Here is a 17,421-nt window from a genome sequence, read left to right as displayed (position 1 = left end):
TTGCAGTAGTATGGGCGCATACAAAAATTATTAGAAATGAAGCGGTATGCGCTTATTGTGGATCTACTGATCATACCACACAGTGGAAGTGCAGTGAACCTAAGTGTGTAAACTGTAGGCAAAATCATCATTACAAAGATCGAGAATGCATGTATTACATATCTGTCTGAGTCAAAGATACTACAGAGCGAACAGGGATGTCTATAAGAAATGGCTAGAATTAAAAGTGAGAGGAATTAGGATCAGATCTAGAAACACGTATTCTTCAATAACAGACAATGAAGCAAAAGCAGCTAACCAGATGAAGTAACAGAGCACAGACAAGTAAATCTCAAGAAAAAATTAATAATTTAGAAATAAAAAATAAAATAGAGAATAAAGAAACAGGTACAAATGAGATAGAAGTAACAGAGCACAGACAAGTAAATCTCAAGAAAAAATTAATAATTTAGAAATAAAAAATAAAATAGAGAATAAAGCGATTACAAATGAGATGGATAATATTTTATCCAATTCATTTTGAAAATAATGTCACAAATAGAAACACAGGAAGATGCTGCTACTAGTGACAGAAGAGAATTGTTAAGATAGACAGGAAATTAAAGATAAAAAAGGCCTTTGGAGAGAACTTTTAAGCTTGAAGAAACCAACTATTATTAGAGAAACATCAGTTAAACCAAAGATAAAGGAGATGAAAAAGGATTAAAGCAAAAACAAGCTAAGAATATACCTTTATCTCCTAAAATAATAATAGAACCTATGAAGGCAAATGTCGAGAACACTGAGGAAGTGAAGAGAGAATCATACCATAGATGATAATGATTATGTCAGGAGAAGAGATTACTCCGTCTCCAGTAATTGGAACAGAGCAAATGAAAAATACATGATAATACTTGTGGATGTAATGATTATTTCATTGAATTATGCAATAACAACAAAAGCATAACAAAAGATGGTTTAACAAACATTATAAGAAATTTTATGAAATATAGAAAAAGAAAACACAGATTTGAGTAACCATGAAAAAGGGTGCATGTGCATTGAGCACTTAGTCTATTATAGGAAAAACAGATGAATGTCATTGGAAGTAAATTATTAGAAAATTCCAAATTGATAATACAAAGAGAGTAAAATAAACACATTCAACAAAAAATATTTTCCAATAGTTATATTGTGCAATGGAATGTAATAAATGGTCTACAGACCAGGTGCATTGAAATATAGCGGTTATTAAAAAGAATATGAACCAATGATATTATGTTTGCAGCAGCTGTCCAACAAAACAATATTAACGATAGGTAAATATACCTTAGCATCTGCATCAAGAGAGGAAGAGAAATTTAGGTATATATATGTACATAACAAAGTATGTTATGACAAGTACCTGTAAATTACTAATTTGCAAGCGTCAGTAGTAGAATCACGAGATAAAAAGCGATAATTATGTAATTTCATAATTTGTACAATCAACCTAATAAAAATTATGATGTTGACAAAATCAAGAATTACTTAATAATACTAAGGAACCAACGTTAATAGTAAGGTGATTTTAATGCCCTAACCCAATGTGGGACTGTAATTGTACAGAATCAAATAGAGCAGTAATTAAAATAGAATTCATAGATTCATATGACATGTGCTGTATAATGATGTGAAATCAGCACATATTTTCTAAAACACATGGAACATATTCCTCAATTGGCCTAACTCTATGTACAGCAGACATAGTAGACAGATTGGACTGGAATCACGATTGGAATTGAGCTTGTATACAAGTGATCATTTCCCCATATTAATTTCTTTATTACAAAATAACCCCATAAACATGCCTCGATATAGCATTTATAAAGCAGATTGGGAACAATATGAATTCCCACACCAGGGAATAATATCCACCATTTGAATATTTGAAAGACCATAATGAAACTAATGGATTTCTTTGTTGATTTCATTACAAATGCTGCTGATAAAGCTTAATACCAAATCCAAATCTCATCCGACAAAACACAAAGTCCATGGTAGTCTGAAAAAACTAACAAATTAATAAAATAAAACACCAAATTGGAAGACGACTAAATAATTTGAATAGAAAATTCAGTAAATTAAACAAAGAACGTTACCAATATTAAACTAGGAACCTTACAAAAACTGACTATATTATTATTAGAAATTGATACATTAAAACCTCTGTATAATAAAATATCTGCAAAGTTTAAAAGAGAAGTAATACAAGGAAGAATCATTTCATGGAAAAAATATGTATCAGATCTCTCTAAAAATACTCCCATACAAAAATATGGGGAAAAGATTCAGGAAAATAAATGTTTATGTTAAACCACCTAGACATGCCATAATAAAAGATGGGAAAAGAATGCTTGATCTTAAAAGAAATTAGTAATGTAATAGGTGAGAATTTAGCAGAAGTAATGTAGTAAAATTTAGATGAGCATTTCTGCACAAAGAAAAATAATATAGAATTAATAACAATAGAGATTTTGAAACATTGAAGATATATATTATAATAGAAAATTTAGTATGGAAGAGCTAGGGTACTCTGTTGAACAGCAATAAATCTGCCCTGGAGGTGACAATATTTGTTTGAAATGATGTGCCATTTAGCACCTTTGGCAAAGACATACTTGTTAGAGTTTTATAACCACTTATGGCTTAGAAATTTATTTTCTGATGAATGGCGTAAAACTATAATTATTCTAATCCCCAAACCTGGAAAAGATCCCAGTAATGTAAGCAATTACAGACCAATTTCTTTAACAAGTTGTTTATGCAAATCACTAGAGAAAATGGTAAATGTGGTAGACTAACATGGCACATCTGAGAAAAATAAAATTTTAACTCCCACTCCAGTTCGGGTCACAGTGTAACAGATCTACATTAGATTCTCTCTGCTTAGAAGACCATATACGCTGAAGTTTTGAGCAAAACAAATTACTGTAGCTGTTTTTACATTGAAAAAGCATACGATACTACATGGAGATATGCTATATTAAAACTTTACAGAACAACAGCATCTGTGGACATTACCTAGGTTATACAAAATTTTGACAAATCGCAGTTTTCAGGTGAGAATTGATGATGTTCTGCTCAGCAGAACATTTCCTCTAAAATGGTATTCCACAGGAGGCGTCCTTGAAGTAGCGCACTGTTTACGTTAGCAATTAATGATATCAGTAAAAATCTACCTACTGGTATTAAAGTAACCTGTATATGGATGATTTTGCCATATATTATTCAACATCTCAAGATAAAACATGCAGAGCGAATCATTAATAAAAGCATAGTAAAAATAGATGAATGGAGAACTTTATCATATAGGCTTCAAATTTTCATAAATAAAACCTTAAGCAATCATGTTTTTATAAAAACAAAAAGAATGGAAAAAAAAAGTAGACTTAAAAATCAGAAACCATAGTATACCAATTGGCCAAACAGCAAAATTTTTAGGATTAGTATTTGATACTCACATGAACTGGAAAGCCCACATAACATACATGAAATCCAAAATGTAAAGAGCATTAAACCTAATTAAAAAACTGTGAACACTACTTGGGGAGCGATAGACATACCCTTACTTTATTGTATAAAAGCAACAGTACTGTCTATAGATTTGATTATGGAAGTGAAATATGGCTCAAACATGACCTTAAAGCTAAAGCAGTGAGCCAATTCATAATGATGGTCTTAGAATATGTTCAGAGCTTTTAAGTTCATCACCAACATCTTTACAAGTTGACTATGGTAGACTACCTCTGTCTCTCCATAGAGGAAGCTAGTAGCGATGAAAGTGCTCTGAGAATTCAGACAAATGATTCTCAACCAAAATTATTTGGATTAAGAGATGTGTTTATAAACAATCATCCACCTTCTTTCCATAGGGCTAGAAGATTGTTTAGTCGCTAAATATGTATATACAATTACCTGTAATGTTAAAATTGCCTCCTCCTTGGACAATGAATAAAATGAGAATTTGTACACACTTGAAATATTTATCAAAAAATCATTCATATCTCCAGAATACCAAAGACAACATGCAGTAGAGAGCATAATCTGAAAAGGTCCATTACGCAATATACGCACTGGCGGATCTAAATCACAATACGAATTGGGATATGCTGCGGTATCCCAAAACAAAGCGTATCAGTTCTCTTTCCCAGACAAAGCCTCTGTATTTACAGCTGAGTTGTAATGCAATAGTATCAGCCATGAAAATAATTAGAAGTCTCATATAATAATTTTGTAATTTATAAGCGACTCCAGAAGTGCTGTAGAAGCTATTCAAAGCTATAATCCGAAATATGTTGTACAACATATAATATTCTCCTCCATAAATTGTATAATAAAGGGAAAAAATATTTGAAATATGTTGGATCCTGCGTAGGGATTAAAGAGGGAAATGAAAGAGGCTGATAAAGCGGCTAAAGAGCGGTCCACATGACAAGAACAAATGTAGACATCCCTATCAGTGACTATACAAAATATATAAAAACAGTCATTGTAAAAAAATATGCAAAATATATGGGGCAAAAGAACCTGAAAATAATAAAAATTCAAAACACCAAATCCAGTGTTGGAGAAAATGATTACGTCATATCAAAGAGAGAGACAAGCCTAAGTAATTCCCTGACACGTCTTGAATAGGCCATACTCGTTTGACATGGACACTTAATGAACAGTCCATGTGGCCTCTTCCCAAATACCCAGATTGCAATGTGCTGATAACAGTTAAGCATATACTGTGTGAATGTCAAAATATAACCTGCAGCGATTATCAAATTTTGAAATGAGCGATAGAAAATTTTGTCAGAATCTTCAGCGTTCTCAATGCTTTTATTTTAATGTTCATGAAGCTGCAAATTAATTGGAAAAAACAAGTAAATTTTATGATTTTACTTAATGTATTTTAAATTTTAATATACCTTTTAGTGAGTATGTATGGAAGCATTAGTTTAAATGTATTTATTGTGTGAGTGTGTTCCAGTATGAAAGCGTATGCCTTTTACAGCTTTTAATTTCATTTTCATTTTCGTTTATCATCATTGACAAGTGACCTATTGGGGTCCCAGTGCTAGGCTTCTAGCCTAGACTTGTCATTCCATCCTAATCCTTCGGGCCAGCCCTATGAGAGCTGATGGTCAGCTCAGTGATCTGGTTAAACTATTTTAATAATAATAATAATAAGCCCCTTCAGTCACATGGCAGTAATGATTAAAGAACAGATTCCCAGATTACCACCCCACCCCCATAAACTTGGAAACTTCTTTGAAAGAATCTTTTTCAAAGAAAGCCAGCATGATGCTACTCCCTGATGTCATGCAGCTTATGGAAGGAGTGGGCGTCTGCCTTTTTAATTAGGAACACTAAGGTGATCCTGAACTCTTGCAGAGAAAGTGGTTTGTTAGTGGTAGGGTTTAAGAAAAGAGGACCATCAAGGAGGATAGCCATGACATTTAGGGAAACATGGAATGACTGGACCAAGCATAAGCATAATATCTGTAATACTGAGTGCCCATGGAAGAGAAGGGAATTTCTTTTTTAGTGGGTCCTCATTCTTGGCCAGGAATTGATGGGCCAGGGGACAACAGCAAGTTGTGGCTGTATTGGGACCACTGCATTGAGGATATAACAGGAATCAAAGAACCTTATTGAAGGACCAGGTAATAGGAGCCATAGCAGGAACAGTTCTTTGCAATACGAAGGGCCAGAGAAGGGATCTGAAGACATTAGTACTGGAATCAATGCCAGACCTATAAAACAATGGATCCAACAGTTCATCCTTGTATGTCATAACTATGGTAGTGGGAAGGTGCTTGTCTTCAAACAGGTGAATCAAAAAATTTAGAATGGTTTCAGTAATAATTTCAGCAGGGGTCTTTATGTAGAGTAATCAAACAACACTCATTGTATGGATGGGTATTTAGCAATGTTTGATGTATAAATTTTGCAGTAGACTAGATTTAGAAAATCCACAGGTGAAGGTCAGGGTTCAGAAAGAAGGATGCATAGATGACTTTCTGTCCCACTGGGATAGAATAATACACGGCAGTGGGATTGATTTCCGTGCCTGATGTTTTAGCAGAATAAACAGATGACTGTTGAGTCAATTTGGGCCCACTGGGTAGGAGGTTCATTGAAGATTAATAGTTTACTCAAAACTTCAAAATCTGGTCAATGGAGGAGAGAAGTAGGTTGCCTTCCAGTTGTTTGATGGGTCTCCCTTGTAGCAAACAGGTTAGCTTTTGGATGTAAAAACTAGTTGGGAATCACTTGGAAGAAGGGTTTGTCCAACATCCTTTTGGTTGAAGCCACCATATGCTTTGACAGGGAGTTTGCTGTCGCACCGAGCGACCCATTGAGGTAGAATGGTGACAGGTGCTGCTTCCTTGACTGAGCCTTCCATAAGACAGATAGCATAACCAATTGAGAGGAGCTGAGTGGAAGCCGAGCCTCCTGATACACATCATTGCTTTCATGTTGTCTAGGATGAAGATGTGAGTCCTCTATGGATGCTTAAATAGGAAGATGGTCATCAATTCCAGGAAATTGATATAACTCATTCATAAAATAGATGATCACACCGAGAAGGGAGCATGACGCTCCAAAACTGTTTTGCTATTGAATATATTTGTTCTCCAATTTGTGGCTTTATCACACTGAAGAGGGAGCATGACACTCCAAAACTGTATGTGCTATTGAATACATTTGTTCTCCAATTTGTGGCTTCTTTTCCAAGTTTCAAAGGTCAATACCGTACTGAACTGTTATCAAGATGACCAGCTCCCTGCTCCTTGATAATCCTCCCAATAGCCTCCCAAATCTGTCAGTAGACACCCATGTCTATATTTACCTGCATGGCTGGGAAGTCCGATTGACTTGTTTGGCAAGAACACCTTTCCAGGTCCATGGCTAGAGTATCTTCCCAACAACTTGCTTTTGCAGGTGGGAGATGATTGTGAAGTGTTTTCCAGGAATGTGAGGGCCAGATTCTGATTTGAGTTGAGGTTTGATGATTGGGTCCACTGCAAATGCAGATAAGAAGCCCAGGATCTGTTCTTACAGTTGTGGGGAAACCATGGAAAGCCAGGAACCCTTGGAGATCTTTCTTAACTCTGGCCTAAGTCTTGCTGGGAGGAGGCAACCAGCAGTGAAGCTCATCTCAATGCAACCAGTCATGCAAAATACTTTTTGGGTGTAGGTGGGCCTTGTCCCACTTGATCAGGAAACCTTTTGGTGAGTGTGTAGCTTACCAGTCCTAGGTTTCTTAGACACATGTCTCCCTCTTCTTCTACTCTGACAGGTCAAGGATCATTCTCTGTTTGGACAAATGAACATCTTTCTCTGAGGCTCCCTTTAAGAGAGCCTGATGCACATATATCTCTAAGGAGGGGTCTGGTTTTTGGAAATCCCCTTTTGATGGTTGGGGGAATACAATCATTGACACACCAACCTGTTGGAGATGTTGCAGTGTCTCTAAGGGGAGGATTTCTACAGCATGTGGTGTTGAGAAAGAGGATCCCAACCTGCAAAGCCATATTGGGCTCCACCTCTTTCCTTTTCCTTAAAGTGGACATACCTCCATCTGACACAAAAGGGATGCTGTTGCCCCTACTTCTGTTGCTGAGAAGGCCCTCTAGGTACAACTAGAGGTATGTATGACTCCAGGTTGTAATGGGATTTCTTGGACTTTTGGTTGGTTTTTAAATCTCAGGAACAGCAGGTATAGTAAAGAAGTTATGTTGACAGGCTCTCGCTATGAGTTCCACGACAATAGACTCCTCAAGATTATGGCAGAAGGGGAAGAATATAACAGTAAGTTGACACTGATGAGTGACATGTTTGAGCCAAGCAGTACTTCTCTTCAGGCCTTAAGGTGCCATTTCGTAGATCATAAAGAGGTCTAAACCCATGTGCCTGTGCAACAGCAGCCAGAACAGTCTAAGAAGACTTAGGGAGCTCCCTCATTTTAATTTCTAGGATTGTGGTAGAAGTTGGAATGGAGAGGAAGTGGAGCCTCTCATGGAACTCAGAAGTGGCTGTTGTGTCTGAGATTTTGCTGGATATCTTCTCCTGTTCAAGGAAAGGATGGGTTGCCCATTTTTGTATGGAGTTTCTGGACACTGGGGGGGCTGAAATGAATGGATTTATTTCTACCATTGACTGTTGCTTCCCAGTAAATGCAAAGTTCCGAAACTGTGCCTTCACATGAGTCATCATTTTACAGGTTTAAGGCCAGAAGTCTGGGGCCACCTGGAAGGGGGACTGTTTTCCAGGACGCTCGAAGTGCCATAATATCTTTTAAAACAGGAAAAGGGTTCCTTCATTGCATTAGTTGCATGCCAGCTGGGATGATGACGATCCAACTGAAAGAGGGACCAAGCTCCATTCCTTATTGGGGAAGGTGGCTCGGCACTGAATCTCTACATTCCACTTCAATCGTTACCTTTCATAAGACACACTGAGGGGTCACATCAAGGATTGATGGTCAGGGTTAAGGGGTGGGAGTCCCTGATTTAATATGTCATCACACATCACTTTGTTCATTGCTTTTGAGTACAGGCAGCCCCCTGGTTATCGGCAATCTGGTTTTTTGCACTTGTCTAGCAACAAAAATCAGCACTTTTCGGCGAAAATGTGCTGGTTTCCGCTTATCAGTGCTGAAATGTGCTGGTCTCTGCTTATCGGTGCTGAAATGTGCTGGTTTCCGCTTATCGGCATTGGTACGTACTTAACAGAGGCGCCGATAACTGAAAATTGGCAATTTTTGGTGCTTATCGGCACCGATAAGCTCCAGAAATCGCCAAAAAAGCTCCGCGATTTTCGGTTATTGGTGATTTTCACTTATCACCATGCCATTAGAACGGAACCCCCACCAATAACCAGGGACTGCCTGTGGCTGAGAAAGATATATCATGACTACAATAACATATGATAGAACTCAGGTGGATGGGTGAGCACTTGCGTGCTTGTAAGCTGTCGTGCTATTGGCTCTAAAGCATTTAGGTCCAACACATCATTATGTTTATCACCCTTGAATGGCTGATAGAGATACATCTCTGCTTTGGTATCTTCAAAGATACCAAAGGACTTGTTGTGAAGCATGCTCTACTTCTTTTTCCAGTTGTGTGTCATTTCTTGGTAATTGTATCTGAAGCAGTTGCTATGTGGTGCTTTGGTTTGCTAAGCTTCCCCAAAATTTTTTTGCTTTCATGGACGTACCTGCTGAGTTGCAGGTGCTGTTGTTACTGTGTGTGGTGCTGTATCTATAGTATATGGCCCCACCATTTCCTAAGGTGCTGAAACTTACCAAGAAATTGGAAATCATTGGGATAATTGAAGCCAGTTGGTCGATGACTTGCTTCATTGCAAAGTATGCTATAGCACAGTCTTTGTTGTAGGATATCAAGGCTGCTAAGGAGGAGCTGGAGAAGTATGTGACAAACTTTAGGAAGATCACGTCCAGGATCGAGGCCCACCAGGTGATGGCCAAGCCCTCCCATGAAGAGATTGAACAATTGACCTTGATCTGGTTTTGTCAGCATAGGTCAGCCAAGATGCAGTGAATGGTGCTGAATTGAAGGTTGCTGCTACAAAGTTTGCAATTCTGCACAGGGTTGCAGACGTTAAGGTGTCCAAGGGATGACAGTTTCAGTTCAAAATTTGACATGGGCTTTCCAACAAGAAGACTTGTTGTGACTCCTTGGATGCTTTTGAGGACAGAATAGAGAAAGTTCAGCAGACATTGAAAGACTTGGGGAAAAGGGAAGTCTTGATTTTAGTCAAATCTACAATGCTGATAAAACTGGTTTATTGTATCACCCCTGCCCAGTAACACCTTGGGTGATGAGAAGTAAAAGAATTTATTCCTTTGAAAGCTTTTGAAATGTGTGTGCTTTGTTACCCGCAGATGTAGTCATCATTGCAAACCAGTCATAGTTGAACAAGTGGTGGATAGTCCCTAGTGATCTGGTATCATTCGGTGAAGGCTTGGTTCACCTACAAGATTGTTGTCAGTTGGTCCCATAGCCACTTTGGTAAGGATGTTATTCTTCATCAGATATAGGAACTTGGTATTGCTGGACATCAGTTGAAGGCTTTGCTTCTTTTGGAAAATGCACCTGCACTTCTTACCACAACCCAGTTGGTTGCTGATGAAGGTAGTGTTAGGGTCATGTTTTTACCTCCTAATATAACTACACTCAGACAAGCAATGGAGTAAGGCATTTTTGTTGCAATGAAATGGCTATTCCAGAGGAAGTTCATGGAGGAAGTAATGGAGGTGTTTGAGGATAGGGAGGTGAAGAAGAAAGGCTTGGATACACAGGGGAATGGACTCTGGAGGTTCTTTAGAAGTATTTGCTGAAGTCTGCCATCTACAACTAAGCAGATGCTTGAGAGGACATCATGCAGACCCTGGAGCACACTTGGAACCATATCCAGAAGTGGGAAGAAGGCATGATTGACTTCGAAGGTTTTGATGTCAGTGACTTTAATGCCCAACTTGCAAAGGAAGGTGACGAAATTCCCGAGGATGATGTACTTGAGTGGTTGGGCGAAGATGGTGGTGATCCTGGCTTTCAGCTGTTGCCCAACACACAGATAGCTGCTGCAGTTACCACTGGTGAGATGGAGGAGAGAGCCCCTAAAGACTATGACAACACTGACGAGTCTACTGCACACCGAACCCCAAGTTACAACAAGACACAGAGGATATTGGATAACTTAATCAAGTTTTTTGAGAACCCAACGCTGACCAGAGCTGTTTTTCCAGGCCCTTGGCATTGGCTGAAGAAGCTTGAGAAACTTAGTAGCTGGAGATTGTGAAGCATAACCATCTTTCTTTTCATCAGAGCACACTCGACAGCTTCTTCAGGCCCCCAATTCTCATGCACCCAAGCCTATCTCTATCCACTTCATTCGTTAACTTGATCATTCTGCTCAGAACACAAGCAAACAGTTCACCACTCTTTGTTGACAATCTAGGTTTTCCAGCCAGAAATCTGATGGCTTTGCTGCCTCTTAAAGATTGTCAGGCACCTTAATACCTCTTCCAACCAGGTCATCACCTCATGACCTTGATGAGGCATGGGGGGCAGTGGTGATGGAGGAGGGGAGGACTTGTAAACCCTCTTCACTGGTTTGCATTTGCAGTTTTGGCATGACTCATGGGTAAAAAAGAGAGAGAGCATTTTGTTTTTAATTTGTGTAGTCAACGCTGTTAAATGACAAAAAAGGCAAGAACTAACTATTTTACATCCATACGGTACAGTAATGTACTGTACATACAGTACCTTCCATGTTGTGTATTGTTTATAAGCATATACAATAATGCACTTATATGAAGTTAAGAAATAGGGGATAAATGGTAGGAACTCAAGGTTTTACATCCATACAGAACTATAAAGTGAATTGCTTGTTGTTTATAAACATATAAAATGTATAAGGTACTGTGCAAAGACAAGATAGGGGAAAAAAAAGGTTACAAAGTTAGTTTCACACCCATGAAGTGTTTTTTCACCAAAATCCAGAAATTTCCATTATCCAGCAGGGCCTTGGTTGTATTAATCCGAATATATGAGGGATTACTCTAGCTACCTTCTACCTTGACTCCCCTTGCAAGAGGTTTCGTAGTTCTCCAATATTTTTTCCTTACTTGACTACCCCTCCATAGGCAGAGTACTCTGTCCCAGGGCCCTACATCTTTGGTCAACTTTTCAGCAGACTGGTAGGAGGTTACAGGGTCATGATATCCTTGACTGCTTGCACAACTTGGTCTTTTAAGTAAAAGATGATGGTTTGTATTGCCATAAGAGCAAAAAAAAATTTTTTTAAGTAATCTGCATTTTCCCTAGGTAAACAAACCAGTCTAGTCTCTTTCTTACTTAAGCCCACCTCAGCCGCCCTGCCCTGTTCCTGCAGCTGAAGGGAAGGTGGTTGGTGTCAGTCGGTGAGTGAGGGGTATTTCCCCACTCTCTCATCTTAACCACTAATTAATTGCGTACCTTGTTTCCAAGTTCAGTTATCAATTCCAGCTGGTGCTGAAGGATACTTCTGTTTAAAAGACTGGTTTGTATGCATTGGAAAAATATAAATTACTTTTAAAATTAGTTTTTTCTTGCTGAAGTAAATTGTGCCATCTAACTTTCCCATTCAGCATTGCTACAATATCACTGTGATTTTATAACCTGGGGTAATTGACTTAGGGGTAATGAATTGTGTTTGCTGTCTTGGATTAAACCAGTCTTAAACTAGAATGGGGTTTTTCTCCTAGAGCAGCCAGTATTGCTAATAAAGAAGATGTAACAAGGCTGCGTCATTACCATGTTTTGCCTCTGGCGCCACTAATTCTTTAGTGTTCATTTTTGTAGTCTGTTATTCCCAAGTGACACAATGCCACTTTATTCACACTAGTAATAAGCTCTAGTTCAGTGGGGTTAGGACAAGTGGTGAGGTAGGTCTAGCCTAGCTACATCAGTATTTCTGTTAATTTGCATTCCGCAAATTGCCCAAAGTGCATTTGGTAGCCATCTGGTCCCAAGGTGATATAGTACCACCTTGTTTTCATGAGTAATACAGTGGTCATATATTTTACAACATATGGGTAGCAGCATCCAGGATGCTATTTAATTCTGTTAGTGACACTTCAAAGTAATTTTTTGCATTGATTAGTAACTCAGGTCTTTTGCATGTTTGTAGTCTTATTTGATATTGCTTTGTGAAAGAGAAACCTAGTTTTCCCTTGAGAGATTTGTTTTCTTGAACACTTGACATCATAACTGACACTTTTTTGTAGTGTAGCATGGTTTATTTCTTTTCACTACATTGTATTTGGTGATTTATAAAATACAGCGACTGGCAATATATTCCATATATCTAAGGTTTTTAAGTAGTGTGGTTCACATAGAACCTGGTAGCATATGTGGTGATAATAATTTGTATCTTTGGAGTTTGAAATACAGTACTGTATACAGTATACATGTTTGTAGGTGTGATATTTATTCTTTTTGGTTGATTTGTTGGACATTATTTTTTTCTTGCAGCTGGTTTGGTGAGAGGATTCATCTGGCGACATTTTATTTTAGCTGTGACGGGCATTGCTCTCTTGGTTGCACGCTGGGTTGTTATGGGTTCTACAGTGCCAAAATTTATGAAAGTAGACAATCCTGCATCATTTTTAGAAAGTGTTTTGTTCAGGGTAAGTCTTGCTTTTTTCTATAAGTTCCTATTAAAAAGATTGCGTACTGTACAGTCACTACCAGACTTATGAATGAGTTACGTTCCGGACAGCCGTTCGTATCTTGCATTGTTTGTAAGTTAGTTTTTAATATGTAGTGCATAATTTTTGTTGATGTTTACATCCCCGAGTTAACTCAGGAGTCATTTATTATACTATTTTCACTGTATTTTTGAATTATGCAGTATTATAAACTATTACTTTGGATGTCAGAAAGGTAAAAAGAAGAAAATATAATTTAGATTCATGCCACATTCAAAATTTAGTATTTTTCCGTGCTGATAAAGTTATGAGCTTGGAGAGAATTTCACAGGAGCAGCATCTGACATTGGAAGTTCACAAAGTAAACAGTACATTCTGACACATATTGACGAAAATGCATACAGTGCTCCCCCACATTTTCATGGGATAGGTTCCAGAACACGCCACAAAAATGCAAAATCCACGAAAATGCAAAATCCCTTCTGAAAATGCTTATAAGTGCTTACAACTGCCAAATACCCTGTACCCCTTAAACTGGAATGCTTATAACTGCCTATTTTAACATTTCACTGCCAATTTTACTAGTTCAAACAAAAATATACCTTAAATTATCATACTAAAACAATGTAATATTTCAAACAAAAATACACCCCAAACCATCACCCCAGTACACCCAAAGTTGCCTTAGATTACCCCCATACAACTGTTACTCTTAAGTATATACACCCCTAAAATGCTTATAACTAATTTTCAAATAATGTTAATGTAAATATGGCAAAACATACATAAAATGTTTAATACAAATTAAATCTTTAGTACAAATTAAATAAATCTGTCTCACAGAAAGTTTGACCACTAATCAAGTTATCCCTGTATAAGTAATCATAGCCGTTCTCACTAATAGCATTGAAGTCGTCCTGTTTTCCTTTTACATTGATAAAAACAATTACTGTCACTAGTGTATTAAATATTTTTCATGTGCATAAGTGTTCTCTCTCTCTCTCTCTCTCTCTCTCTCTCTCTCTCTCTCTCTCTCTCTCTCTCTCTCTCTCTCTCTCTCTCTTTCACTGACATAAGAGAGAAATTGATTTTTTATGCATGTATGTTTATTTTTGTACAGTATAGTTTTATAGATAAATGTAATGTTACTTTGTCATTAATTTTTTTCATATTTTCCATGCTATAATTATACAGCTTTGATGTTATTTTGTCATTCATTTTTTCGTATTTTCCATGCTATAATTATACAGCTTTTTGCATTTCAATAAAAGCAGACAAGCAAATAAAATTAAAATAATTAGCGAATCATCGTAAAGTTGTTAAGCTCATTCCAGGGTGGAGAGCCCCAGAATGAGCTTAACAGGATTAACCTGTTAAGCTCTTTCTGGGCTTCCTGCCCTGGAACGAGCATAACAAGTTTACGTACGATGATTTGTTGATTATTTTTATTATACTTTCCAACCTGCTTTTATTGAAATGCAAAACGTTGTATAATTATAGCATGAAAAATATGAAAAATGAATGACAAAGTAACATCACGTTTATGTATGAAACTATACTGTACCAAACAAACATACATGCATGAAAGATCAGTCTCTCTCTTATCTCGGTGAGAGAGAGAGATTAGTGGTCAAACATTCTGTAAGACAGATTTATTTAACTTTTATTAAATATTTATTTAATTTGCATTCAAAATTTTATAGTATTTTGCTGTTTTTACATTAATATTTGAAAATTAGTAAATCATTTTTTATTATAAAAATGTATTTAGTCATGAAAATAAAATGAAAATACAGCAATCAGTGAATATTGCTGTATGAAATAATTTGCAAATTGGTGAAAGTTCCCATGTAAATTGAAAGATAAGTTCTACAAAAATCTGCAAGAAAGTGAAGAGCATAAAAGTGGGGGTCCACTGTATAAACATTTCCTGTGGTTGAGAGGAAATGTAGAAAATGGGAATTCATTAAAGAATGAGTTAAATTGAGAAGATGGAAATAAGAAGGAATATTTTACAAGTATGAACGAGTACTCTCGTGATTATAACAAGAATACTTGGTAGTTAATCACGAGAATACATGGGATAATCAGGGAAGGGTGTTAAAGGAACAGGTTCTTCTTCTTCCTTGTATTCTGTTCTTTGCAAAAATTCTTGCTAGTAGAATAGGCACGCAGAGCAAAATTTGAACTTATGGGTGGCAAATGGGAGTGCTCTTAACACAGTTTTAACTCATGACCCAGTCTATTTATATCTCTTAATGTTTGTAAGTTGGATGGTGACTGTACAGTATCCTATCAAGTTCATCAGTCTAAGATCTTGATGTATGGATGTATGTATGTACGTGATGCCCAAGTACCCTGGAACCACAAGTGGATGTAAGATAGAGGTTGGCGATGCAATAAAAGTATGGAGTTGCCATGCTGCTGATGAGCCCCTCTGTTGGTATATTTAGCTGCTGAAGTAGATCTCTTCATGAGTTCATCTTAAATCAGCAATTAAAGGATGAACTAAGTAACATTTGGTTTATTCAATGCAGTGGTTGTTACAAGTAGTTGTTGATCTTCATTACTGATGATAATTTCATTTTGTTCCTGAAGTGCATATCAGTGACAACCACAGAGCATTGATTTCTTGAATTTCCATCCTTCCATAAGATATATTGAAGGTTATTTTACTTATGAGAAGACATGGTTTCATGTGTTGAATAAGATGTCTGTTTGTGCAAATTTTGTTAAGACTACTTGTGTTACATAAGATACTTCTCCACATAGATAAAATTGAAGTTAAAAATCAGGAAAATATCAACAAATAACAAAAAATCAATTAAACTTTTGGAATAGTGTAAACTATCATTTTTCATATTGTCCACTCCAGTCTCAAGTGGAAAATATTTATGTGATATTGATATGCATCATCAGTTCAAACAATAGAAAATCTTATTTTAGCAAACAATGAATTTTGATCTAATGCTAATAAGAACAGTTCATTCTTTTTTGTGGGATACTGTAAATTGCTTGTTATAGTGTTTTAAAAGAGTTTACATCTGTAAATTGTGTTTTACTGTAATAAAATTAGTACCATATGCTGTGAATTAGGAGTTCATATTTTATGTGTCAGATGTGGTTCATGTGCTCTGTGATTTATCTTTTTCATGGCATTTTTAATCAGCTTCCAGTTGCAATCATGTCTTATTCTTATAAGTTTTCTGTAAAGAGAAATTGTTCATATGCGGAACAAACCTGGGTCCCAACGTAAGGTTAAATTCTTTTAGTTCCAGCTGGAAACTGGTAAAAATCATCTAAAATTATAGAGCAAGGAATTGGTGGCAACGGGGTTTGGCCAATGGGATGAGAGAAGAGGCAGCGTCAACCTCCTCTCACCCATGATGATGCGACTCATTCAGTTGCTCCCTTACCGCCTTACTAGTAGGACGTGCTGTTGCCCTTCCTAACGAAGCTTGTGTTTTCTTCTTCTCTTTTGCCCATGTTTTCTTTGATTTGATTGCTTGTTTTGTGATATATTGCTATATTGCATGTTTGTGTTTGTTGTGCTTTGAAAATGCAAACCCATATCTCATCTAAGCCACCCAACATTAATCCTCCAAAGAAAGTTTCCTGGTGTTGGTAACTACCCTTGCTCTCGTTTTCTTGCCTCATTTGAGACTGACCCTCATTCAAATTGCAGCAGATGCAGGTCTAATGTTTGTAATGTTACTAATCCTTGTTCTGAGGGTCTCCTGAGCAGTGGAGGCTCTTTGCCAAGAAGAGGCAGCATAGGAGAAAGTTGGATACACCATCTTGGGATTGGTTTTCTCCTCCTTCGATGGCAGCTTCTCAGGCTCCTTCTTGCTCCACCTCTTCCTTGCCCAGGCTTCCTCCAGTTGCTTCATCTTCCATGGAAGATTTTATCCCTTCCTATTCTTCCATGGCTTTGCCCTTGGAAGTCTCGGGAGACGGGTCAGGAGATATTATTTTTCCTGCCCCCACTCTCTTGGAGGTTGGGAGGTCCCCCCACCCAAGAGGGAGGAGGCAGCACCATCTTTTTCTACTGTTTTAGGAGCTGATGCTTAGAAGATATCGGACATTTTAGTGTCGTTAGACCTGTCAGGGGTACCATCCTTGGGCGGCATGTTGTCTCACTTCATGTCTTCTCGCATTCCCATGTTGACCGCCATGAGTTTCCAGCCCTGCAT

At 37.3% G+C, this 17,421-nt stretch overlaps 1 protein-coding gene across 1 annotated transcript in view; it reads left to right on the top strand.

The window, feature by feature from the left end:
- The window catches only part of LOC136851461 (protein O-mannosyl-transferase TMTC4-like), a 180,895-nt gene that overhangs the window by 87,107 nt on the left and 76,367 nt on the right, over positions 1-17,421 (top strand). Inside the window, 1 exon segment of the mRNA XM_067125562.1 lies at positions 13,053-13,207. Within this exon segment, the coding sequence (XP_066981663.1) occupies positions 13,053-13,207 (155 nt within the window).

Source organism: Macrobrachium rosenbergii, chromosome 3 (genome assembly GCF_040412425.1).
Source record: "Macrobrachium rosenbergii isolate ZJJX-2024 chromosome 3, ASM4041242v1, whole genome shotgun sequence".
Classification (NCBI taxonomy): Eukaryota; Metazoa; Arthropoda; class Malacostraca; order Decapoda; family Palaemonidae; genus Macrobrachium; species Macrobrachium rosenbergii.
This window is presented reverse-complemented; position numbering and strand designations above follow the sequence as displayed.